The sequence below is a fragment of the Lissotriton vulgaris genome, chromosome 12, assembly GCF_964263255.1.
Source record: "Lissotriton vulgaris chromosome 12, aLisVul1.2, whole genome shotgun sequence".
Lineage (NCBI taxonomy): Eukaryota > Metazoa > Chordata > Amphibia > Caudata > Salamandridae > Lissotriton > Lissotriton vulgaris.
The window spans coordinates 106,173,198-106,201,085 of NC_141700.1; the positions used below are offsets into that span (position 1 = coordinate 106,173,198).

The following is a 27,888-nucleotide window of genomic DNA, read 5'->3' on the forward strand; positions in this document are numbered from 1 at the left end:
GTACAATGCTTGTACATCAATCGTACATAGAGTGATTTCTTCTTCTGGTGTTAGTTTGATGGATCCCAATTTTAACAAAAAGTCAGTTGTGTCTTTCACAAACGAATCCATTGTGATTACAAATGGCTGCAAATATTTGTCAATCCATTTACCTACTGGTTCATGCACACTACCACATGTAGACACGATTGGTCGGCAGGGTGGTCTAATCAGGTCTTTATGGATTTTAGGCGTGAGATATAGTTTAGGAGTCTTAGGGTACTCAGTAGTTAGATATTTTTTGACTTTTTCATCAATGCATCCTCTCAACACCCCTTCTCGGATAAGGTTTTCTAGGACCATTTGTATCTCTTTCGTGGGGTTGGCATTGAGTTCCATATACGTATTAGTGTCTTGCAGATGTACTGCGATTTGGGAATCATAATAGTCTTTATCCATGATTACCAGGGCACCTCCCTTATCCGCCTTTTGACATACAATATTGGAGTTGTTTGCTATGGTTCTTAAGGTGGCATATTCTTTTTGTGTGAGGTTCCGATGTTTCATCTGTTTATGGCAATTGATTTTGTTCAAATCCTGTTTGACCATCTGTTCATATAAATCCAACGTCTTGTGGCTGATTGGAGGGATATACTTGCTGCTTTTATGAAGGCCCTTGAGAGGGTCGTCACTTGGTTCTTGTGTTTCTGTAACAATGTTCGAGAAGAAGACAATAAAAAGACCCTGCTCATGCGAGAAAATCATTGGATTTTTTTTCTACAAAGTTTGACCCCACATGGAATCAATGAGAGGGTTGAATATAGCTGTTACCTATAACATAATGCTGAATAGAAGAAAGACTTGCGCTGTTGCATGCATCCATATAATTTCACGATTATAGTTTCTTTAATGTTTGTTTATTATTGCTGGTTATTTTTGCTGTTTTATATTTGTGTTTACCCGTTATTAGGTTTGTGCAGTACACAGGTTGACACCACATGTCTTGTAAACACACGCACCCCTTCGGGAAATATACGAACGTAGTTGTCCCTTTAAATATATGAAAACCAGCCCGCTTCCGGGTTACACGTCACACGCCACAGGCTGAGCGTTTCAGAAACCGAGCCGCAGAGGAGATATGCGTGCACCTTAGCCACTTCCCGGGTAAGAGAGATTGCCGTTTAGACATAAAATTAGGGGCACAATGCGCTTAAAGTCTTTTGACTGCCGGAAAGCATTTCCCACCGGCTGGTGGTTTAATTATTTCATAGCGGTGAACCTTAGCGCGTAAAAACACAGCAGTATGTGAACCCCCGTCAGTTAGTTGCCTCATATACGGAGAGGTGATAGCAGGAAAGAACGGCCATTGATGTAGACTTACAACGGAGACAGTTATGAACCACATCGTGACTATGGTGTAACCCTCATGTTTATTATGAGTTTGATGTTAGTTTATTTGCATATTCATTTGCGATTAACATAAAGAAATGCCTATACACGCTATTGCTATAGGACTAATGGGTGATGTATTTTTCGTGTTGTAGATTTCCCTGATGAAGCCCATGGGGCGAAATGCATTGGAAACCGATTTGATGTGTGAAAATGATATGGATTGTTAAAAAAAACTTCACTTCATGATTGAATAATGAAGGAAATATAACACAGAGACAGAAAAAATTGAAAGTATAAATAAATGAATCTAGAAAGAAAGACAAAAGAACATGTCATCATTTTTGTTGAAATTGTGATGGTACAAATCTTTATTGATAAACTTTGCTGAAGAATTCAGCCAATCACCAGTGACCTGGGAGTCGCTCACGCATGCTTGCGCCAGTGCTATCCATTTTTGTTTTGTCTTACTCCTGAGCGGGGAGTAACCCAGGAGCACGGTATACCATAAAAAGTGTGGATTATAACCAGCAGTGCACAGCTTATAACCCCATTCTGTCTTACATACTCCCATAGTCTTCCCCACAATCTTCCTTACTCTGCACAACAAAGAAGATGGAAGCAAAGCCGGAAAAAGGGTATTAGAGAGTAGGGCAAGCAAACCCTACTTCAGATAAAGGTTATTGGCTTAAGTCCTACCTCTAGGCGGCAAGTTTCGAGGCGGATGACCAGAAAGACATATGCACAAGTGGAAAAGTATGAGATGGAAATAGCCAACCTAAACAAATTAGACCACAAACTTCTGTAGAAATCACCCAGGGCTGTAATGGACCTCACTACTCTCCAGTCCACCAGTGTCCATACATCTCCTGCGCACATATGTATCCTTTACATATGTCCCAGACAAGATGAAGGCTTGGCCTCTCAGTTACTCGCAGTACGGTCAAACTCAACATTGGAAAGCACGGGCCCGATTAAACTATAAGTTTACTACTTTTCAGTATTTATAAACTATGCACTGAGTTTTACGACTCCGCACTTCCTATACTTATGTGTGCAGAGTTCTCTGCTAAGATTGCGAAAGCTCCTGGTGCAGAGAACTCAGTTCAGCCTCCTCTTGTCCTGTGTCAGTGGACACCATCATGATCTCTTCCAAAATCTAGGCATGAAGGAGGAACCAGGCACCAGCAAGGTTCTGCGCCTGGAAAACTCCTTCTCAAGGCTGGTGTGGACAGTCTCCTCTCAATACAGAAATAAGTCATGCTACTAACTCCAGGAGGGCCAGCATTAATCCTAGGTTCATGGTGCTGGTGACAACGAAGAGCCAACCGTGGTAGAACTTATGCGGGTGTAGCAAACCTTCCGCTGAGATGACTATGTTTCCTCCAGCAATTTCATCAATACTCCGATCTTACTCCTAGGGCCAGAATCCTGGCAATTTGGACCTGCAGATGAAAGAGGTGCTTGAGGTGCAGGAGGGGTCCCTGGTTGTATTAATGTGCCGGTATGGCAACATCGCAGAGTGTGACCTATCTGAGAGCAGAGCGGGCACTTGAGGCAAGGTAGTACATGTTCTTATAGAGTGTCACCCTTTCAGCCCCGCAACACCTCTAAACAGGGGAGTAATAGGAAACAGCCAGCAATCACCACTTACAGAGAGGAAGCAAGATGCAGCTAGTGGACAACAGGACAGGTCACAGTATATGGACCCTGGTGGCTGTCTTTGAACTCAAACATCTGGCATCAAGCCTACAGAAGTGTGCTAACAGTGAAGAACTGCTGAGTCTGGTGACCCCATTGGTGGTCAGGCTGTTGTATCATACCTTACAGTCTGGAGTAAACAAAGAAGAGGGAATGTGAAGGTAAGTGTCTTCTCAAGATTAGGCGACAGTATTGTAACTTGAAGACTGGCTTTAACAAAGAAAAGGGTCTACTACTGGATAAAGCACCCATTTAGGGGCATATTCTTGCACCGTAGTCTCTGGTCTGACATACTGAGCGGTGAAAGGAGAAACTTATCAGTAAAAGAATGAAGTGGATACTTCAAGGGCCAAGGAGAAGGAAAAAAAGAATAGCAGTGAATATCTTTCGCCTTCCAAAAAAATGACGGCAAATCGAAAACAAGAGGCAATCTAATAAACACATCTCCCACTAGAGACCAGGGGCCAGATGTATAAATCTGCATTCGCGCACCACGCATTCGTAAAACAAAATATGCAATTTACATAGCTACTAGTGTGCGAATGGCTGTTCAATTTGCAAAATGACAAGGTCGCATTACAAACTATTCATTCACAGGGGGTCGCAAAACAACCTCCCTAATGAATAACAATTTGGACTGTCGCAATCAGCAAAACCCCCGTGATTAGCTACAAGGGCAGGGATTGAGGCCTGCAAGGGGTGGAAGACCTCCAATCCTGCATTTGCATTCGCTTCACTTCACACAAAACTCCAAATAATGTTGTTTTTTGGGGGAAGATCCTGGAAATGCTCTGCATCTTTACAGCACAACTAGGAAGGGGTCTCTAGATGGTGCAGGGGTGGTTGATGTCCTCTGCTGTTGAGTCTTATGAGTGCCAACAAGGCTTTTTGCAATTGAAACTATTGCAAACTGTTTGCTGCATATTGTCATCAGAATGTGAAATGCTTTCAGTGGGATCTTTATCTGTCTACCATAAAACATCAGTGTGCACAATGGAGTGTATGGACCACAATTGATTATCTGTGTTTTCCATCTCATAACCTTTTCAAGTGGAATCACAAGCGGTCTCCTCGTTCACATTGACCTGCTTTTGTCTGTCTGAATATATCATTTTGTTACTTTGGAACTCTAAATTGTAGATACAGGAATCCACCGTCAAGCTGTAAATATTGTTCATCCAATCAGAATGGGACACCTTCTGAGGCAATCACTCTCTTTACAGAGTGTTGGTGCTATAGACAGAGGAAGGGCTGGGTTAATCAAAAAGTCTCTGTAGATCAGGCTCACACAACATCTTCTGGAAGGAGACCCTACTTGCTGGCCAATCTCCAGAACATAAGAAAAGGAATGGTGATGGGGTACAGCTAAAGTAAATGTTGCTTGGTAGGAAAGCAGACGTTTTTCCTCCAGATCATCAGATACATACAGGGCATCAAGGGCATGCAAGCTTCCACATACACGGAGGGACAAACGAAGGCTCAAGGAGAACCACAATTTTGTGAAGACACATTTACTGGTCCCTCATGGACACCATTCGTGCAACACCAAGTCTCCTGTTCTCGCTCGTGCGTTCTCTCTCTCACATACAATGCGATGTACACACTGTATGTCATATACCAAGAGGTAGTACGGACTCTAATTTTGGGGGCTTCAAAGGCAGCGTTTCGAAATGTCCAATAAGCCACCTCGTCGCCTGTGGGTTTTGTAAAAAGACCTTCAGCCTAAAGTAGTAGCAGCTACTCTATCAGCTAACCCTTTAGCCTGGTATTAGGTTGAAGTAGTCATCCTATACTATGGGTGGGCATATATTTTTGGTCAACCTCCTAAAACGTAGATCCTGGCCTCTAATCCTGAACATCCAACCAAAAAAAAAAAGAATGAATGCTGTGAAATCCCAGATTGTCCAATTCACTGGAAGAGAAACAAAACAGATGAAAAAGAAGAGGACTCAGAAGCATACTCCATGGGATTCCTACACTTGGGAGGCAGACATTCCATCCCATGTTGGGGGCGTGGGCTGACCCATCAAACCTCAAAAGCTGAGTTCCACACTCCTGTGAGCTGGGCTCTGACCTATCACCGCCGTGGGGTAAGGACCAAGCCTCGATCACTGAAGGTTGACTTTCCACCATTGAGCATAGCATTCCCTTTTCGAGAGCCTCACCTGTATCACCAGAGAAGTTAGACGCATCTTCCTCCAAAGGCTTAGTGTACAGAAGTTCCTGGTAACCTATAAGACAAATATAATGCCCAAAAAAATCCCATAAATATTCGGAGACACACTTGGATCTGTGTTGTCTGTGTAAACTCTAGTAGAGTGAACAAAGAAAGACAAGCGTGAGACATCTACTAACATGCATAAAGATGTGTTAGGACAAACAGTCACTTATGTATTAGAGATACTCATAATTCCTTCACACAGTGCATCCATCACTTATGTTATTATCAATCATGCAATGCTAGTTATTTTACATTGATCATGCCAGTTGAGTAGCTGTATCAATCAACATACCTCACTCGTTTACAAGGAATCGCTCCCTGTACGATACTTTTCTTCTAGGCATGTCTTATGAGTCTGCAGTAATTACAGCTGCATCTGTTAATTTGCCAATAGTTACACTACCCTCAGTTACCCAGCCTTTAGAAACGACCCTCAATGCGCAAGTCATCATGCTCCTGTCAGCTATTACGCCTTAAGGACGGTAAGTCATATCAGCTTCACAGCATCCTGCCTCAAGATATTTGCCCATAACCATGCTCATCGATGAGCAATTAATCAACCAGCATCAGTTACGTAGCCACTAATATTGCTGGGGCAACTGGAAATATAGGAATCTGTGGCCATAGTGCTTAAATACTTATTGATTTCCTGCACTTGTCACTTTTTATATATAATATTCACATTTGCATAATAAAACAAAATTATGTGTAGAGATACATGTGACATACTATGATAACCAAATCGGTAATGTATATATATTTGAAATCATATACAATGGTATCTTGCAGTACAGTGGTACATCTGACACAGGGGATTAAAGTTATAGCCTCAACTAAGCAGCTAACCTGTACAGTTCTAATATCTACTCAATAAAGTATAACCTACAACTCTTTAAGCTAATAATACCCCCCCCCCCACTTCTCTGGCATCCTTTAAAAATGATTTGCTGCACTTGTCACGTAATCCATGATGTGATGCATCATTTTCAATTTTTAATAAACAAAATGTTTCTAGCTCAGACGTATCGAATGCGACGAAAAAGCAGTACTTGGAAAGACTAAAGACAACACAGTTTCGAATTTGTTGACGAAGTTAATGTTAATGCTAATAATTTAATTATTTAATAGAGTAGTAATCATTGTGCCTACATGGTGTTAATACCCTCATTGGTGAGCTAGAGAAGAGCTTTTGCCTGCTTCAGGAACCAATACATTACACATGTATGTGTAATTGAAACAGGGGTGAGAAATGGATTCCATATTTGTCAGAGGTATTTTGTGTTTCAAAATTCGAGTAAGTTTATGTTTATTTAGGAAAGTACTAATGGCATCAACTACTTCAAGGGTATTCGATGTTTAGAAGACCCTAAACATTTTGTATCTTTTTTTATGGTCTGATATTCTTAATCCTAAAGTGCTCATTAAGGCGTACTGTGAGTTGTTTAAGATAATTAACACAGTTTATAAAGAGGAGCCGAGCAAAAAACATCTTGTAGACAGATAAAAAAACGTCAATAGAAAATTAAATATTTGAATGAATATGGTAAGTATAAATAGGAGCCTTTGAAAAAGACCAATGGACATAATAAAAGGATGGTGGCGCTGCTCAGAGAAGAGCGTAGCTGAGTGTCTTTCCACTCAAGACGTAGCTGAAAGTCTCAAGACCACAGCACCAGAAAGCCTACAACTAAGTTTTAAAAGGCAGAGCAGCTTGAAGTTGAGGTTAATGGGAAGGGCTTAAAAGATGATGCCACTGACAAAGAATTGCAGATGAACCACAACTGGGGTATGAAAGGGCAGTGGGAAAGTGGGACAGATGTGCAGCAATGGGTAGTAGAGATGAAAACAGCAGAAATAGGACGAGATAAAAAAAACAAAGTAAATATGGGATGGAGGCAGAAAGGAATCAAAGATGGGAGGATGGTGTCGGAAAGGGTGGCGACTGACACTAGGAAGAAGCAGTAGCTTGCCCATGCACTAGTTCAGCTGAGTAACCGTGCCTCTTCGAGTGGTTTACCTGTAACCATGTTCTATTTCATTTTAACTACTTACCCAGCATACATTTTTGTAATTATGCTACAGATCAGTTATTTTGCCAACAATCCTGCCCTATCAAGTTTTTTATCAGTAATTGTACAACTACCATTTATTTAACTAGTCATTGGAGTCAGATCACTGCCAGTTGTACCAGACAATATACTAACGTTGTCCCAAAGACAAAAGCCATTCAGGGTCACAGTGATCCTTAAGCTCATATTTTTAGACCTGGAAGCTGTCAAATAGACCTTTTACGAACAATGTACATAATTTGGGCTTTGAGCCCTCACCTTTCGAGCGCTGGAATTCTTCAACAAGACTCTCTCGCCATTGGCTTGAGACATTTAGGCAAAAAACACACTAAGGATCCAAGGGAGACAATCCCAAAAGAGAACATATCACTCCCCGTCCACTGAAATGCAAGATTGACATTAATGCCACTCACGTTTGACCATTTTAATGTATGTTTCAAATTCATGCTACCCACACTATGATGACATTGTTTTTATTTTTTCGATGTTTTTCAGTACCAAAAGCCGATTGTGGCCAAGGGCTACCTTGTGGCAATAGAGAGGTGGAAACGTACCTCCTCCATAGGATGGATATGGTGTATCAACTACCCATCATTTCGGAGACCACAGAGGGACACTGCCAGTATAGCCATCTGATTGATTTATTTCACTTTTTGGTACATGGAGAGTGACTTGAATACTTTGTTGGTCCTGATGAATGCCTAAGAACTCCTGGTGGAGTCTAACACAGGCAGAAACATGTTGACCACTATGGGGGTATATATTTGCTCTGAACCCCCCACACCTCTTAGTTTTTAACCCTATCCAAGGGCACCACCTAATAAAGTTATTGGGTCCCTGAGATAGTTTTAAGCTGATTTTGTTTTTGCACTCGGCCCTCACTCACCCTTTTGTTTAGGGTTATCACCCACTCTAAAACACCTCAGCTCCTCTCCACCTTCCCCTTTTCTTGGTGGAGAGTCGTAGCCCTCATCTGAGACCTTGCGGGCCCGACATGAGGAGGGAGCCCAATGATGAAGCATGTCACCATCGGGTGAGTGAAGGTTCTCTTCCCTTAAAAGGATCACTTCCTGCTTTCTTTTTCCCCTTAACACACGCCCTCTGGTTCACGAGAGACATATTTTTTGTGAGTTTCATTGAGACTTTCAGGCCCAGATTTAATAACATTTGATGCAAAGCAGCAAAACAACTTGCTACGCCCCGTCCAATGGAGAGAGCTGGAATGCGCCATATTTACTTAGATGTGGCGGCACCTTCCGGCTCTCTCTGCGCTGGCCCACTGAGTGCTACCTAGTTTCAACGCAGGCACCCTTGCGCCATACAGCAAAGGTGCCTTCATTACAGGCAGGATTGTTTTTGTGCAGGAAGGGACATCTTTTTAAATAAAACAATCCTTAGAGGCATTGTCCTCTTTCTACATACGGAAAGAGGAAATAACGAGGAGGAATTTTCCCTCATTACGACTCTGCTGGGAAGGCGTAACGTCTTCACCTGTAGTAAATCTGGAAATCGCCAAAATCCTTTGAAGGATACGCGGGGATGCTCACACTCCACACGTGGAACGCCTCCCCTATTCAGAGTCACACAAGGCAGTGATTTGAGCTGCCTTTTGCTACTCTGGATTTACTAACCCGCACAAAGCCATGCAAGGTGGCTTTCCATGACTTAGTAAATATCGCCTAAGCCCCTGCGTCACCTAGCATGACACAATGACAACGTAAGGGATTAGTAAACCTGGCCTTCACCTTTTTGGCTCAGCCCAGCCAACTATTCATCTCTCACCTAATGCTCTTGGCTGCTTGTGTGCACCCTTCCACCTCCACCCCAGTGTTTGCACCGAACTTCATGAGGGACTACGTTATAACTCTATCCCTTTTCTATCTGAACCTGCTAACTCCCTAAAGTGTGTGTCGTTCTAATATGATAACATTGCATGCAGTAGCACGTTACACCCACACATATCGGCTTTATCACTGCTTGCCTTTAAACGTGGGGCATAAGTGTAAATGTATTCATGAGCCTGTGTTGCCATGCAAAAATTCTGGCACATATCTGTTTCACTTACCAGTTTCGTAAGTCATGGAGATGCCTGGGTCACTGTGTGACTTCTGGAGTTTTCGGGGAGCCGTAGCTCCAACTGGTGTGCGCGGCTGGGACAGCTCACTGTACCTACGCTGCGGGCACTGTGAAGCCTGGCAGGAAGCACCATGGTGGGGGCAGGTTTGGCCTCTATCCCTTGTCACTCCAGCAGAGTTTTTACCCTTCATCCGCACCTCTGGGAAACAGGGTCCAATAGAGTGGGCAATGCTCTCCAAGCGGTTGCAGCTACGGGTCTCAGCTCCTCCCACCTGGGGTAGAGTGTCATTACGTTCGCCGGGCGTTGAGCATGAATACGACCGCTCTCCTCGTACCCTGGGAGCTAGGGTTTCCTCAAAGGGTCCTTGGAGGCCGAAGGTAGGGCTGCGCAGGTGGTGCCCACACTGCACGCAGTCCACGCTGAGGCAGTAGTCTGCGCGGCTCCGCTGGATGGACCGGAAGAGGACGTAGTCCACAGATCGGATAGATCCCTGCATGTCCAACAGGCATGAGTCCTCAGACGGGCTACTGTCATCCGGGATATCAACAATCTCTGACATGACCAAGGAGGCGCTGTCCATAGACACTGAAAGAAGGGAAGCTCATGAGCATCAACACATTAACACACACACTTCATGAGGCAAACACACCACCATCATGTATTATACCAAAGTGGACATGTTAAACAAATGGATAAACAGGTTTCACATAAGAGAGTTATCTCCTCAACCCTCTTCCTTTCATCACATCATGAGGGCAATTCCACCTGTACACTCATGTTGGTATTTCAGGTGGATCTGTGAAGATGGAGATAGTGTGCCTTTTTCGTGCTTTGGATCAGGTAAGATGTGGCATTGATGACTGTGATCATTTGCTTTGTGTCCAATGAGGGTGAAGAAGGAATAAGTCTTCCAGGTGGTACCACATTTCCCTCACATCCCCTGTTATGTACCCTGTGATTTTCAAGAGACTTCCATTCTCAGGAAAGTGGTTGAATACAAAGTGATCCAAAGAAAGGGTCTCTAAGCAGATTGGGTGGCGGAGTTCAGATGTCACATCAAGTTTGCAAATGTAAGACTCATGATAAGAACCATGGACACCAACGAGCTTCCTCAAAGTCTTGGTGTGATGGTCACAACCGACGTCCATGTCTGCTTGGGGGTAGTACACTACAATATGATTGTGCAATCAGCAGCTGTTAGGCTTTTAGAGAGTCCTATGGGCCTACAATGCGCAGAAAGGTATGCCCACAGTCTTCTGAGGGGTTCTGGTTTAGTCCAACGGCAAGTAAAGGCTCCTCCTACCTCTGGATAGTCCTTAGCGCTGCAGTTATCTAGGGGGCTTGATCTGAGCTTCTTTTAGAGGTACTGTTTCCACACCGTTAAGTTTAGGGTTTTATTTCTGGCTGCTACTAGGATTCTGACACGTATGAGCTTTAATTAAATGTAATCATGGGCATTTTGCTTAATGTTTAGTATTTGTGCATTTTGCCTGACTCAAAGCTTTTAAATCATGACCATAGACTAGTCTCCAAGACATCCTCTGAAATTCACAGGAAGCAATACATTATGCTGCCCTAATTTTTCCAGATCCATGATCAGAGGTTGTTAGAATAAATCTTCTGGAGGTCACAGCTCTATAGTAACTTACTTTAACTCAACTCCAGAGTTTGTCCAACATAGTAAGCTATTTGTTAATCTTGTTCCTGCCTGGAGTGATATGAAAACCTTTGACAGCCACTATGGATGGGTAGGTGGGTTCAGACCATCATTTCCGTGCCCCCCGACCGGGTGTAGGTGGATCATCCAGGAGGAGTTCAGGGGTTTTCTCTCTATAAATCCAGTTGCGTGCTGGACCGTGGCTCAGAGGGTCTCTCTGAAGAGTACTTGTAAATCTGTCATATAGGTAACCACTTCAAACTTTGCGTCAAACTGAGAGCTCTGGAGTTTGCATCTAAGGTGGAGTTCTCTGTACTTATGTAGTACTTATAGGTTCCTTACATTCATCTCTGTAGCTGCTTTTAGTGAGATGCCTGTTTCTACCCTATGTTCAAAGCCATAATACAGGGCTCATGTATATCATCATGATATAATGAATGACCGAGACAAGGAAAAGGGTTGATGAGGCAATGCATCCATTACTTACTTGTAAACTCTTTACACTAATCCATTTCCCTCAACAGAGAACTAGGTAATTACACAAGAGGAATGTCGGAGACCCTTATGCCTCTGCAGCATAAGGGGAAAGTCTTGTTGGGTTTATATTAACATGGACCCATGCCAAACGTGCTCTTCTTAGGCAGCGCCACTTCCTTCACGCTGTCAGTACAGGTCACAATATAAAAACAAGCACTGGCGTTGCCAATAGGTCTCGCAGTAGGAAAATTGGAGCTATTTCAATTGCAAATAACAATGCCTTTTATTTTTGTTTTCATTTTAAAAACATAAAGGGCTTTGTCATTTACAAAACCAATAGCTCCAACTTTCCTACTGCGAGACCTATTGTGCACTGCACAGTGTGGGTGAAAGTGGCACTGCGTGTGTGTGAGAGGCTTTGAGTGAGTTGCGTTGCGTGGGTGAGTGGCGTTGCATGTGTGAGTGTTGTTGCGTGGGTGAGTGGCGTTGCGTGGGTGAGTGGCGTTGCGTGGGTGAGTGGCGTTGCGTGGGTGAGTGGCGTTGCGTTGTGTGGGTGAGTGGCATTGCATGGGTGAGAGTGGCGTTGCGTGTGTGAGAGTGGGCTTGCGTGGGTGTGAGTGGCGTTGTGTGTCTGAAAGTGGTGCTGTGTGGGTAAAAGTGGCACTGCGTGGGTGAGTGGCGTTGCGTGTGTGAGTGGCGTTGCGTGTGTGAGTGGCGTTGCGTGTGTGAGTGGCATTGCATGGGTGAGAGTGGCGTTGCGTGTGTGAGAGTGGGCTTGCGAGGGTGTGAGTGGCGTTGTGTGTCTGAAAGTGGTGCTGTGTGGGTGTGAGTGGCGTTGCGTGTGTGAGTGGCGTTGCGTGTGTGAGTGGTGTTGCGTGGGTGAGTGGCGTTGCCTGGGGGAATGGCGTTGCGTGGGTGAGTGGCGTTGCGTGGGTGCGTGGCATTGCGTGGGTGCATGGCGTTGCATGGGTGCGTGGCGTTGCGTGGGTGCGTAGCATTGCATGGGTGCGTGGCGTTGCGTGGGTGAGTGGTGTTGCGTGGGTGAGTGGCGTTGCGTGGGTGAGTGGCGTTGCGTGTGTGAGTGGTGTTGCGTGTGTGAGTGGTGTTGCGTGTGTGAGTGGCGTTGCGTGTGTGAGTGGCATTGCGTGGGTGAGTGGCGTTGCATGTGTGAGTGGCGTTGCGTGTGTGAGTGGCGTTGCGTGTGTGAGTGGCGTTGCGTGTGTGAGTGGCGTTGCGTGGGTGAGTGGCGTTGCATGGGTGAGTGGCGCTGCGTGGGTGAGTGGCTATGCGTGGGTGAGTGGCGTTGCATGTGTGAGTGGCGTTGCATGTGTGAGTGGCGTTGCATATGTGAGTGGCGTTGCGTGGATGAGTGGCGTTGCATAGATGAGTGGCGTTGCGTGGATGAGTGGCGTTGCGTGGATGAGTGGGGTTGCGTGGATGAGGGGAGTTGCGTGGATGAGTGGGGTTGCGTGGATGAGTGGGGTTGCGTGGGTGAGTTGTGTTGCGTGTGTGAGTGGTGTTGCTTGGGTGAGTGTGGCATTGCGTGGGTGATAGTGGGCTTGCGTGGGTGTGAGTGGCATTGCGTGTCTGAAAGTGGTGCTGTGTGGGTGAAAGTGGCACTGCGTGGGTGTGAGTGGCTTTGCGTGAGTGAGTGAGTGATTGAGTGGCGTTGCGTGGGTGAGTGTGGTGTTGCGTGGATGATAGTGGGCTTGCGTGGGTGTGAGTGGCGTTGCGTGTCTGTAAGTGTTGCTGTGTGGGTGAAAGTGGCACAGAGCCTTTGATGTGGCCTGGCGCAGGAGAAATGCTGCTGCTGCTAATTAATTATAAAAAGTGTTTAGGGACTCACGGCTGCTGAGAGTAACAAGGCAGTGCTGGGAGGGGGGCTGCACACCAACTGAAGTGCTCTGGTTGCACGGCCTGCGGCCGGCCATGTGAAGTGATAAGCCTTTGAAGTACACAGACATGCTGTGACGGAGGTGTGAGAGGTCTGGCAGGGAACAGATGGCCTGGCTGTGAAGCAGGGGGCGGGGCAGCGCTGGGGAAGCCTGTGGGGGGGGTGATTGATGCCTTTGATGTGGGGAGGGAGGAGAGACTTTTGCGAGCCTGCAGGAGAAATGCTGCCGATGCGCGTGCATGTTTAATCACGTGATTCACGTGAACTTAAAAAAAAACGCGGCTGAAAGCCCGTGGTTTGAAGAGGATTTTGCCGACTTGAATTCTCCCCATTTCCCATTCCTTCGGAATGGTAAAGGCGAGACCTAATTAAAAACTAAATAGGATGCACCAAATTTGTTTTTTTCAAATATCCAATGTAGTTCTTCACGAACAAGTTCAATTGTACCTGCTGTGTCTCCATACTGAAAATTCAGTTGTAATTTAGAAATCACAATTCCCTTTTGTATAGTATCTGCCAAGCACATTTCTTTCTTATTAATTGTCTGCCACTGGGTATTTTGCGACCATAACAGAGTTGCTTCGTCAGGGCAAACAACAGTATATTCTTGAACCCTTACATCCTTGAATTGATAATCATATTATTTGTCATTTTAAACCAGAGTTCATTTAATATACCAATACCTATAGAATGAATGAAAAATAATATTTAAGTAGAACAAACTGTTGATCAGTCTGTTAACTGGGCTGTGGTTTCATTTGAAAATCACATATATCACTCCCTAAAAGTATTTGCAAAGTATTAATAAACTGAATGCATATCATTGTATAAAACAAAATTATCTTCAAATTTTTTCACTATGTATCATTGAGAAATTGGGAAATCATATTAGCTAAAAATAATAAACGATTTATCAAAAACAAAAAACAAAATTTCATTAACATTTTAATCCACGAAGTAACAAAATATTCAAGATTCTAACTGATAGGTCTGCGCTTAATAGCTTGATTATTAGATAACATTGTGTTCTTGTTTACTATCTCATAAATTCACTAACAGGTTTAATCCAACAGAATATTATATTTGGAATCATGAAGATCTATCTATTAAACATTATTTATATATTTCTAAGGTATTTCTATTAATTTAATTGACATCAGTGTATGTAAATGAACTCTGGATTAATATGGACAATAATATGATTATGAATTCAAGGATCTACTGTTCTCTATCATGATGAAGCGACATGCTTGCAGTCAGTTAAACGTGTTTGCAGGCAATTTACAAGAGAATTGTTGTTGGTAAAAATCAATCAAAAGAGAATTGGAATTTATAAATCAAACATAACATTTCAATTGCAGAGATACACACATAATACAGAACACATCGGGGGCTCACGTGGTGTCCAAACTCTACAAATTGTGCTTGTCCTCACTTCCCTCGTCGGATGAAGCGGTCCGCACCGCATGGGAACTTGATATAGGCACACAGATCTCAGACGATCAATGGGAGGCGTGTTGTGTCATGAACAGGGAGGTCTCCATGAATAGTAGACACAAACTCATACACTTTAAATTCCTTCGGAGGCTGTACCACATGCCGGCGCTTGCCCACAGAATTGACCCCAACAGACCCCACACCTGCCCCAAATGTGCCGCCCCTCAGGCTGACTTTGCGCACCTTTCCTGGACCTGCCCGAGACTGCACACCTACTGGGTTGCGGTACACAACACTCTGGGTGAAATACTGGATCAGTCATTAACTGTCATGCCGGAGATTGCCCTGCTGGGTTACGTATCCAATTTCCCTCACACAACTCGCAAATTAGCATCCCTTTGCTTCCTGCTGGCCAAGAGGGAAGTTGCGCTGCTTTGGTGATCGCGACGCGCTCCCACGGTCAAATTGTGGCTCAGGAGTGTGGCGTACTGCAGTGTGAACAGTGTGTAATATTCGGAGCAGCTCCCTGCCTCCTCCCGCCCTGTAGACATTTGGGGTCCATATCGCCAATATCTTACGGGGAAAGCAAGGGAGGCGCCCTCTCAATCCCTACATCCCAACACTCCGACCGGGGTGGGTTAGATCGTGGGGCCCCCCTTCTTTGAACCGCTCTGGTGTTGATTTCATTGCAGCGCGCTTCTTCCCCTCGTGGGTTGCGGCCAAGTACTTGTGGGCTGGGGTCTCCTCATCTTTCCTGGCACTGGGGCCGCTTTTTTCCTGTGGCTGCAGGCTGTTGTACAGTGCTAGGTCCATCCCACGGAACTTTGTGTCATCGAACACATGTGTATGCTCTTGCTCAGTGCACATATCCTTGAAGGGTGGTACAGGACATCGCCTGCTTTAGCTATAATGTGGTTGTTGTCAATGGTAATGCTCAGTGTCACACTAGCTGAGTTGATGTGTTGGTCTCGCAAGATAACAAATATGATTTCTGTTTCTTTTATCTTCCTTTTAATTTTCATGCTATTAGTTTTAGTTTCTATACATCCCTGTTGCCTTATCAGAAAATGTTTATACCTCTACATCCCTGATGCACTACTGCGCGATCCTACTGAACACTTACATGTACAACTTGTTATGTTGAATGTGATACCTGCTATTCCTATGTACATGGTGTATATTTGTTTTGTTCTAATGTGGATCACCTCGGCAGCCTCAATAAAGTGCTTTAAAAAAAATAACATTTCAATTGCAGAGATACAGCAGATATAATTGAACTTGTTAGTGAAGAAATAAACTGAAACTTGTTAAAACTTTTTGAAGCCTCCTGTTCCTGTTTTTATTTTTAGATTGTAGTCTTATTGAGAGTAAGTATTTTAAGATAGCTGGAGTCTATTGGAAGGTGGCATTGTCATGATTTAAGGAAGGAACTGCAACGAGGTAGACGGAATGGCAGTAAAGACATTACTGAGATACACAAAAATAATTGAGACATTAACTTTAGAGACAAGCATCACAGTTTAAATTCAACAATGGAAACAGGATAAATAAATACAAATTAAATGATGGTAAAATGTTGAACACGTGTTATGATCAAACTCAACTACATTAGTATGATAAAATCATATGCATCAACTTGAGAAACTCATGAGTGTCAACGTACTGAACTTAGACTATCAACACACTAATGTCAAAAACATCACTTGGTTAAGATCACTAGACTCTTCGAGGTAAATGCTTAAAAGTCAATGTGTTAAACTCTTAAAGGGCTTATGAGTATTAACTTTACGTTTAACTCACAAGTTAAAGTATGGTGAACATTTCCATACATGCAAACATCACAGAACTTAGCTCATGAGCATCTTCACAGCAAACGTTCAAGTGTCATTTTCTAAAAATTCACGAGTCATTTTAATTATATGCTACCATAATTATTTTAATGGTATCTCTCTTTTACGTGCGCCCTCTTTATTCCTTCCTTCTTCTCAACTTCTTCGCTCTCTTCCCACCCTTACATCTTCCCGCCACCTTCATATTCCACGTTGAGAATGGTTCTGGTAAGAGACGTCATACCTTCTCCACTGAGGACTGTCGAGCTCACCCCATTGCACGGACTTGTCCGGGACCCCTCTGGTGCCTGGGTATCCAACGCATTAAGGGTGGCCTGCAGCAGACAAAGCAAGCAAGATGAAGCTTTGATTAAATGAATGAATGATGACACATAGCTGTGATCCCATGCATCGATCATCTCTAGGTACTGGAGGTAGACAATCGGTAAATAGTTATTTCAATGGAGCAGAACGCCACTTTAGCATTACGTTTATTGTATCATATATCAGCGCCCACCCTTTCTGCTCTAGGTCAGATTCCATACGCCCAAAATGAAACCCTGAATTTTGCCAATTTAGGGCCAGATGTACGACCTGCAAAATAGAGCATTGCAAATTGCGAGTCATTTGCGACTCACAATTTGCGATGCGCTATTTTGCATGTACAACAGTGTCTTTTACACTGTTTGCGATTCCCAATGGGGTCGCAAATTGCGAGGCTCATGAATATTAATGAGCTTCTCACAATTTGGAATGACAGGCCCTACCAGGGGTGGTGGCCTGCTGGATTCAGCAGACCACCATGTCTGGGGCTGCTTTTTTAATAAAGCAGTTTTTAAAAAAAAATGCAGCCCATTTTCCTAAAAGGAAAACGCGATGCATTTAAAAACGAAAAATTACACTTTTCCGTGACATTTTTTTAAGAGCTGGCAGTGATCTCTGGGACCACTGCCTGCTCTTAAAAAATATTTTCAAACATACTCACAAAGGGGAAGGGGTCCCCTAGGGACCCCTTCCCCTTTGCGAGTGGTTTACCACCTACTTGAAGTAGGTGGTAAACTGCGAGTGTTTTGCGGTCACAAAACACTAGTACATAGCATGTTGACTCGCTATTAGGAAGGGACGCCCCTTCCTAACAGCGAGAGTGGCAAATGCCATTTTGCGAGTCAGTGACGCGCAAAATAGCATTTGTACAAGCTATTACCCTTTTTTGTGGCTGCAAAAAAGGGTCGTACATCTGGCCCTTAATGTCCCACACATCCATGATTTCACTTTTTGGCAGGCAAACAGACTGCCTTCCTTGTACCAATACCTCAAAAATATTTCCTACAACACAGTTTGAATTCATTCCAGTGCATCCAATAATACATAATTCGCAATTGCAATTCCACACCATCGGTCCAGCCAACAGTTCAAGACTGTCAACTCGCACACCTATTCAAACCACCCACAGAGGCTGCAGATGTGGCAACCTATGCCTTACGCCCTAACAGAGCTGCACTCCCCTCACATTCCCCAGTTCACAGCACAATGGGAGCTTCAAATACACAAACAGAAAGAGACAAAGGCAGCATCGACCTGTCCAATCCCCCATAGCTTAAACCGGCTGTCAGCCCACGCATAAGCGGCTCTTGCCACTGCTACCAATCTACCCCCATTCCCCAGCCCCCCCAAGCACACACACATCATAAGATTTGTTGCTTAGGATCTGGGAAGTAGGTAGTGTAGGAACGAAGGTAGAACATATTGAGTCTCTGCCCAAAGACCCCCTTCTATCAGTGCAATTACTTCCATGCCGAGCCTGTGAAGTCATCTTCTGCCATGGCACTTGGGTTAAAAGTCTCGTCCAAAGGCTGAGTTCCATTTTAGGAAAATTGGAGCCTCTAATGCTTCCTGCATAATCACTCCCAAACCACAGCAGAGCACTCAGCAGCCCAAACCCACACGAGCAGCACACGAGCAGCTGATCAGGAAGCGAGAGAGGCCCAGAGCCCTGGAAGCCCAAGCCCAGGACGGATCCACCTGGGTAGCATGGTACCAAGGCTTAGCATCCTAGGCAGGAGGCTGGACTGATGTCTCCGTCTCATTTTTACCCTCAGTGTCCAATGGCTACCACTCTCACACTGCAACTTCATCCTTGCCTCACCTTGGCATTTATTTTGACACATTTGTTTCTGCTGTTTATCTCTCAGCTGTGAGACATACAGGGGTCCATTTGAATACAAGGTGGGGTCATCTGCAACAGCGCACTCACCTGCTTCAATGAAATGTCTCTGTCGTTTGAGCTGTGTGACCCCTTCCACTGTTCCCCATGTCCAACTCCCTCTCAGGCTACGATTCCCATCATCACCGCGCCCCGATTTCCAGCTCACTGTCACGTCCTGTGTTCTCTTCTCTTATCGCTTGCTCCATTCTAACAGACTGTCAAACCTTGCATTCTGTCACTGTCACATATATATTCGGGGTCACATCGAGGTCTTTACTACTGATGATGCAGTTCATAGCACATGCCCTACAACCAATCAGCACAGCAGATCAAAGACAACCAGTGCAACCAACATTACACCAGCATCATCCTGAACAGCCACCTGTACACCACCCTCATGAACAGTGCTCTCACCGGGACCAGAAGAGGTCCAGGCATTCCAGGGCCCAGCATACGAGGCGTTCTCATAGTCCTTCCTTGTTTTCTACTCCTGCGTGTTACATCATAAGGAAGAGGTGTGGCGCCGCGGCCAGGGCGACTGACGCTGGAATCTGGGGCCCACGGTTCGATCCCCGGCGGCAGGTCAGCCCAGCACCATGTGACTCTGGGCAATAGCTTGCTTAATCTTCCCGACGGCCCCCAGCGCCGGGATGCCTCCGGGTAACTGTTCGTGCTTTACAAATATTGGATTTACATTTACATCACCAGCTGTGCTGTTAAAGTCACAGTACTGCATTGATTGACTTCCTGTAGGGAGCTGAGATGTTATCACATCTCTGTCTTGTCACCTGTCAATCTCTTCTGAGATCCATTCCAACCAGTCTCTCCAGAGTCCTATTGTGTGGCTGTCTCCAGTGTGTCTTTCTACCCATTTTCTCCTCCTAGCCTTATAAACTTCTATATCCGTGCCACATTAAGGGGTTGTCTCTAATAAGGCCCCATTACCTGGCCACCTCCTTTGCCCCCTCCCTGTGACTGTCTCTTTTGAGTCCAAATACCAGACTATCCTCTCTGAGTCCTGTCACCTTGCAGTCTTCTTGTAGTTTGGTAGCAAGGCTATCTCCTTTACTTAGTTATGTCTTCCAAGTCTTCTTTAACTAGCTGTCTCTCTTTAGTCTTGTTCCCTGGATGTTTCTTCTGTGCATTGTTAGCGTTATCTTTCCTATCCGTTGCTTTGTCCAGCTGTCTCTGTAGACCCATTTAATTCACACTGTATGACTGTCTCCATGGGCTCTTTACAGATCTCAGAGTCTTGTGACCTGGCTGTCTCTCTGAGGGCCTTCATCAGTTATCTCATCCAAGCCTCATTGCCTAGCTGTCTTCTAGGAGCCTCTTTGCCGTGATATCCTTACATGGCACTTGTCTCAGTGTTGTCGCATGACTTTCTCCTCCGGGTCTTCTAATCTACCTGGCTTCACTGTGCCTTCTTATCTGGCTGTCTGCGTTCCATTGCTGTCTCCTATCAGACTTGTTACCTGTCTGTCTCCTATATGCCTCCACCTGGCAGTCTCCCACCGCATGGCTGTCTCCTTCTACCCAGTTTCCACTGTGTGACTGTCCCTTTCGAATCTCACCCAATCTCTTTTGAGTCTCGTTACCTGGCTGTTCCCCTTGTGTCTCTTTACCTGGCTGTCTCCTCTGATTCCCATGACGCTCTCATACGATGGAGGGAAGTCTGTAGGGTGCAGAGGAATGGGGCTGTCCATCGATCCATTATAGGTTATGCTGTGGAAGAAAAAGTGTAGAGATCACAAGAAATGAGAAATCGCTCTCCTCCAATTAGATCCATAGTGAGATGGCTTCACCCTTGCGCTGTATGTGCCGGATACTCGGAAACGCATGCATGTCAGCATCCAAAGCATAATGTCCTTGGGGCATCCAACCTCTCTTACAAATCTAGTGAATTACCCACATGATCTCTGAGACTCATCACTTGCGCAACCCTTGCCGCATTACTTTCCTAGGTCTGGTTTGAGTGCAGTGGTTGAGGATCAGCTTTTACCAAATGCTAAAATAAACAGAGTGCACTTTGGTCCCAACCCATTGTAATATTTGTGTTTATATCATCTACTGGCTTTTTAGTGTTCCATGCCATCCCCCAGGGATTGCTTCCAGTGCAATGCACAAGGGACTATTTTACACCTCATAAGTGCTCTGAATCACCACACATTAAATTCTTGATTTTACAGATAATTTGTTGACAAAAAGCAACTGTTCTATGTTTTTCACTGCAGCAGGCTTTTTGAACGTTTTAGTCGGGACTTAAAAGGCAATACAATACTACTGGCTTTGCCACTGCTTGTTTCCTCATATGTTCTCTTATGAGGAAACATACTATACCCCCCTTTGGCTTTACGCCTTGTGTCACTCCATCTTTGACATCATATATGGGTCAAATTATTCCCCTGCAGCCATTTTTTTTACCTACACAGTGTAAGGAAGCACTCAGGATGAAGCCTGCCACTGGAGTCTTGGCAATGGCCTTGGTCTTGGGAACAAAAGGATTTATTACACAACATACCAATGCCTAAAAGTAGAAGACTTTTCCCTGGATGGTTCATGATAGGTAGAAAACTTGGGAGGGTGTACTATAGGCGTGAGTGATGAACGGCTTCACATACGCTGCGGAGCACTATTGGCAACCTCAGCTCTCATATGCATGCATGATGCAACTCGGATTTGCAATTCTTGTCAAATCTAAAGAGAAATTCCATTCAAACCTCCTTTATACACACCTCTGGGCATCCGTCTCCGAGCTGCAGGTATATTCCGGAGGATAGTAGGGAGGCGGAGGTACTGGGGGGACAAACTCCTCGAAGTCCAGGATGCTGTGCAGGAAGGTCTCGTGAGGCGAGATGCACTCAAGATTGACAGAGGTCGTTCTCTGTGGCACAAGCTGAGGGGTAGAAAGAGAGATGGGTCATGTCACCAACACCTCCCCACCAAAGTAGCAAGAACATGGGGGTACTCTTGTAACATGCTTCCAAGAAGGGTTCCCAAATGGAGTGTCGCGTATGCTGGTGGAGTCACATGCAGGGTACACGATCAAAGGAACAAGTGTGCTTGAACAGGAGTGGAGATGTAAGTAGGTGTGCCAGTGGATAGTAGTTTTGGTAGAGGACTAAGGGAACAAGCGTGCTGAGCAGGAGTGGTGACGTAGGGACGCACGATATAGGAAGATGGATTGGTAGAGGACTAAGGGAACAAGCGTGCTGAGCAGGAGTGGTGACGTAGGGACGCACGATATAGGAAGATAGATTGGTAGAGGACTAAGGGAACAAGCGTGCTGAGCAGGAGTGGTGACGTAGGGACACACGATATAGGAAGATGGATTGGTAGAGGACTAAGGGAACAAGCGTGCTGAGCAGGAGTGGTGACGTAGGGACGCACGATATAGGAAGATGGATTGGTAGAGGACTAAGGGAACAAGCATGCTGAACAGGAGTGGAGAAAGTGAGCAGAGGTGGTTATAGGAGGCACGTGTGGTGGAGGACCACAGGAAGAAGAGTGCTTGAACAGCGGTCGAGACACTGAACAGAGGTGGTTATAGGAGCCAGGTGCGGTGACGGACCATAGGAAGAAGAGTGCTTGAACCATGGTGAAGACAGTGAGTAGAGGTGGTTGTAAGAGGCTGGTGTGATCGAGGACCTTAGGAAGAAGAATGCTTGAACCGCGGTGGAGACAGTGAGTAGAGGTGGTTATAGGAGGCAAGTGAGGTCAAAGACCATAGGAAGAAGAAGAGTGCTTGAATCGCGGTGGAGACAGTGAGTAGAGGTGGTTATAAGAGGCAGGTGTGATCGAGGACCATAGGAAGAAGAGTGCTTGAACTGCGGTGGAGACAGTGAGTAGATGTGGTTATAGGAAGTAAGTGCAGTTGAGGAACATAGGGATAAGCGTGCTTCAGCCGTGGTGAAGACAGTGAATAGAGGTAGTTATAGAAAGCAAGTATGGTCGAGGAGCACAGGAAGAAGAGCGCTTGAACTGCGGTGGAGACAGTGAGAAGAGGCGGTTATATGATGCAAGTGCGGTCAAGGACCAAAGGAAGAAGGATGGTGGAACAGGAGTAGAGGCAGTGAGCAGAAGTGGTTATAAGAGGCAGGTGCAGTGGAAAACCATAGGAACAAGAGTGATTAAATGGGAGTGGAGACAGTAAGTAGGAGTAGTTGCATAAAACAGGTGTGGTGAAGGGAAAGAGCAGTCATGAGAAGATGCAGATGTTCTAAGAGAAACCAAGCTTTGTGGCAAGAAGTTGAGGAATGGTGTTTGATGCAGGTCAGATAAGTGCTAAGGCCTTGTTTCTGGAGAAGAGCTGATCAGGAAGGTCCTGAGCAGGGGTGGTGGTGAATGAGTAGAACCAATGACAAAGGTTGCCTTGGAGTGGTGAGTGAAGTTGTCAGCAATGGTGAAAGTGGAGCAGAGCAGGTAGACTTAAGGGGTAGAGTGGTGAGCAGGGGTGTCCAGCAGGCACGGTGGTTAAGGAGGGATTAACAGGTTAGTGAGCAGTTGTGGGTGCACGGTTGTTCAGCAGGGACCACAAGCATCGCAGTAAGTGGTGAACACTTACAACATGAATGATATCCAGAGAGAAGATTTGGATGCAGCAGATGACAGCTGACAAGGTGCAGATGATGGTGGAGAGTATGGTGAGACCACAAACACTGAACAGGAGGTCCTAGATACCGGGAGCAAGGCGAACACAGCACAGTGTGAATAGAGACAATGAGCTGAACATGGCACAGTGTGACTACAGACAATCAGCTGAATACAGCACAGTGTGACTACAGACAGCGAGTTGGACCCAGCACAGTGTAAATACAGACAAAGAGCTGAACACAGCACAGTGTGAATACAGACAGCAAGTTCACACTTAGCTCCGCCCCTTCGTTAACAATCAACGTAGAGGAGACCTCTCTCTTGCCAGGACCTTCCATACAAGCTTTTAAAACAATTAGCTTAGCTCAGTCTCGACAAGTGATCTTGTCTTCTAAATACGGATCTCCTTTTGACCCCTGTCCCCATGCATCCTCCATAAAATCTTAGGCATTGTTATTCCAGTGATTAACGGAATTTTGAAAAACGGTCATGGCCGCTTCAGAAGTCCCAACGAATTGGAAACCCTCAGTTGTCAGACCCCTTCAGAAAAAAAAGCTGGCAGACACCTCAACTCTTTCAAATCTCCACCCCATTTCACTGCTTCCTGCGCTTGGTAAAATTATCAAAAAGTTGGCAAATGGCCAATTAGAGACCTTTCTGGAAGAGGCTAAGGGCCAGAAGTATGAAGCCCTTTTCCCGTTCGCAAACGGGCCGATTCTCAGTATCGTCCCGTTTGCGAACGGGAAAAAGTATTTTGGGATGTATCATCCCAAAGGCCCTTGCAAAATAAGGAATCGCAAATTTTGCAATTCCCTATTATGCGAATGTATTTAAGGAATCAAAAATTGAGATTCCTTAAATGCAATGCAGAAAGCACTAAAGTTGTGCAATTTTCCCTTAACAAATCGCAAATTTCCACCAACTTGAAGTTGGTGGTAATTAGCGATTTCTTTGAAAAATGCATTTTTTTGCATTTTCCACAGTGGCATGTGGCGCATATACATGCCTTAGAGCATGTATGTGCGCCTCATGTGCATGCATACATATTTCCGGGGTGCTACAGGGTGTCCTTTGGACACCCTTGCAATTGCATTCACAATTTGCAAGTACCTAATGAGTACTCGCAAATTGTGAATGTCTTCCCATTAATTTCTAAGGGCCCCTAGGCCCATAGGAATGAAAAGGGAAGGTATTCCTTATTTGCGAATCGCAATTTGCGATTCGTAATTAAGGAATAGTAAGGAATCTCAATTATTATTGCGATTCCTACATACATAGCATTTTGCGAGTCCTTAATAGCGATTCGCTAGAAATCGCTATTAAGGACTCGCAAACTGCTAGGATGATACATCTGCCCCTGATATTCTTCACCCATGGCAGTCTGGCTTCTGCCCTAGACATTCGATGGAGTCAACTCTGTTGGAAGTTACAGATACCCTAAAGTTGACTTTAGATGTTGAAAAAAAATGCAGTGCTGATTTTATTAGACCTATCAGCTGCATTTGACACAGTATCTCTTGATATTCTACTGCAACGCATCAAACACTGCAACATTTCTCATCTAGCCTTACCCTGGCATAAATCCTTCCTTACGGATCGCAGACAAACAGTGGCATTAGGACCTTTTCTATCCCCTGAAAAAACAGTCCTGTCAGGAGTTCCTCAGAGCGCGTTACTTAGCCCTGCATTATTCAATTCATATGTGGCCTCCCTAATTTCGTGGATCTCCTCTTTTGGAATTGAAACAACATCCTATGCTGATGAAACGCAGCTAATTTTGGATTTGGATAAAGCATCCATCGGCTCTAAACTCAACTTCAAACTTTGTCTAGCTGAAGTTATCCGGTGGGTGCAACCCAAACACTTAAAATGTAACACCGACAAGATGGAGATCATGCTGCTGGGAAAAACCAACTCCTCTGACCCGATGCTATGGTGGCCGAATTTGGTACCGCCGCCCCCTACCACAATTGAGGTAGTAAAAAACCTGGAGTTAAATTTTATGTCTCTATCTTTTTGCCCACAAGCCCTTGTAGTGGAAGGGATGTGCTTCAATTTAATAAAATTATTGGAAAAAAATCTTTGATCACCTCCCTATTGCAGCAAGAAAGACAGTGGCCTTTGCATTAATAATGTCCAGATTGGACTATTGTAATAGCTTATATGCAAGTACCACTAAACAAACCATTCAGAAACTGCAAGAGGTACAACATGCGGCTGCCCGGCTGGTGCTAAAACTACCACATCCTTCATTGGATCAGCAGCACGTAAAGTCCTACAGTGGTTGCCAGTGCATAGGAGGGCCCTCTCTACACTCCTGCTCACCTTCAGAGCTTACAGAGCAGTAGGGCCAAAATGCTTAATTTCTAGATTCCCTCACTATACCACTTCTCGGGCCTGTGATTCTCAGCTGCAAATATTCTCAGGTCCCCTACCTTTAGGCACAAAACCAAAGGAGGTACATCCTTTGCTGTCTAAGGGACCAAGGCTTGTAACCAACTCCCTAGTCGCCCGAGATTCACTGAATCCAAATCCATCTTTACAAAACGTCTAAAGACCTGGATCTTTGCGGCCCCTGACTCCTTGTGTCACACACTTATTCAGTGATTGCTTGTTGAGATCAGTTTGCTGTTATGATCTCAGTTTTCTCCGCGTAGCATCCGAATGCCCCTCTGAGAGCGACAGTCGCGCTTTATAAATACAACATTAATTCATTCATTCATTCGAGGTGAACACAACCCAATGTAAATACAGAGAGTGAGGTGTACACAGCACAGGGTGAACACAGCCCAGTGTGAAAACAGAGAGCAAGGCAAACACTGCACAGTGTGAATACAGACAACCAGCTGAACACAGCACAGTGTGAATACAGACAACAAGTTAAACACATCACAGTGTGACTAAAGACAACCAGCTGAACACAGCACATTGCGACTACAGAGAGCAAGGTGGACACAGCACAGTGTAAATACAGAGAGCGAGACAAACGCAGCACAGTGTGAATACAGAGACTGAGGTGCACACAGCACAGTGTGAGTAAAGACCACAATGTGAATGCAGTATGGAATAAGTACCAGGAACCACAAGAGTACTGCATAGTAAGAGTAGAGACAGCACGTTGAACACAGCACCGAATAAGTAAAGACAGCAAGATGAACATAGTACGGTGCGAGTACAGACATCACAGTGAACTTAGCACAGTGTGAGTACTGACAACAAAGTGAACACAGCACAGTGTGAGTACTGAGAGCAAGATAAACTGTGAGTACTGAGAGCAGGATAAACTGTGAGTACTGACAGCAAGGTGAACACAGCACAGTGTGAGTACCAGGCATGGCCGGCACAGGTAACAGCGGTGTTCGGCTGAACAGACGTCCGGATAGGCAAAGTAAACTAAATAAAACTACTTACCTTGTGGGACACCCCCGCGCCGCACGGCCACCAGCTGCTGCGTGTGCCCCTCACCTGCCCTCTGCCTCGCTGCTGCCTCGTTTGCCGGCTGCCGCCGCTGCAAGTGTTTTTTCGTTTGTTTTGACGTTTCTTTGTGCTTGTATAGTTTTAACTGTCTTTTGTGCATTTTCCCCCCTGTTTTGACGGTTTTTTGTGCCTGTTCCACTGTATAGCATTTCTTCCCCGTGTCAGCCCTCCTTCCTGGCTGCCCGCCTACCTCGCCGCCCCCCGCCCTCCCTTCCCGCCACCGACGCTTGGCCACGCCCCTTTTTGCATTCTGTAACCCTCCCCGCTCCCGCCTCCCAGCTGCTCCGCCCACCCGCGCACTTGGCCTTAAATGGCGACCGTGCGACGCAGGTGAGTGTGACCCACTTGTGGGACACCCCCGCGCCGCACGGCCACCAGCTGCTGCGTGTGCCCCTCACCTGCCCTCTGCCTCGCTGCTGCCTCGTTTGCCGGCTGCCGCCGCTGCGAGTGTTTTTTCGTTTGTTTTGACGTTTCTTTGTGCTTGTATAGTTTTAACTGTCTTTTGTGCATTTTCCCCCCTGTTTTGACGGTTTTTTGTGCCTGTTCCACTGTATAGCATTTCTTCCCCGTGTCAGCCCTCCTTCCTGGCTGCCCGCCTACCTCGCCGCCCCCCGCCCTCCCTTCCCGCCACCGACGCTTGGCCACGCCCCTTTTTGCATTCTGTAACCCTCCCCGCTCCCGCCTCCCAGCTGCTCCGCCCACCCGCGCACTTCGCCTTAAATGGCGACCGTGCGAACGCGCAGCGGTCACGCGCAGCGGGAGCGCCGATTGTGCGCCGAAGGCGCGCCAAAGGTAAGCCCGTCTACGCCCGTCCGCGCCTGGACCGCGCCCAGTGCCAGAACCCCTGGCCCCCGAGGACCCCGACCAACCCGCCTGACGTAC

The 27,888-nt window shown here is 45.6% G+C and overlaps 1 protein-coding gene across 1 annotated transcript in view; it reads right to left on the reverse strand.

Annotated features, from left to right (window-relative positions):
• ENTREP3 (endosomal transmembrane epsin interactor 3) overlaps positions 1-27,888 on the reverse strand; it is a 96,928-nt gene that overhangs the window by 7,595 nt on the left and 61,445 nt on the right. Inside the window, exons 5-10 of the mRNA XM_086946372.1 lie at positions 23,501-23,608; positions 21,672-21,832; positions 20,562-20,661; positions 16,975-17,065; positions 9,425-10,021; positions 5,235-5,300 (exon numbers count right to left, since the gene is read on the reverse strand). Of these exons, the coding sequence (XP_086802498.1) occupies positions 5,235-5,300; positions 9,425-10,021; positions 16,975-17,065; positions 20,562-20,661; positions 21,672-21,832; positions 23,501-23,608 (1,123 nt within the window). The remainder of the gene's footprint in view (positions 1-5,234; positions 5,301-9,424; positions 10,022-16,974; positions 17,066-20,561; positions 20,662-21,671; positions 21,833-23,500; positions 23,609-27,888) is intronic.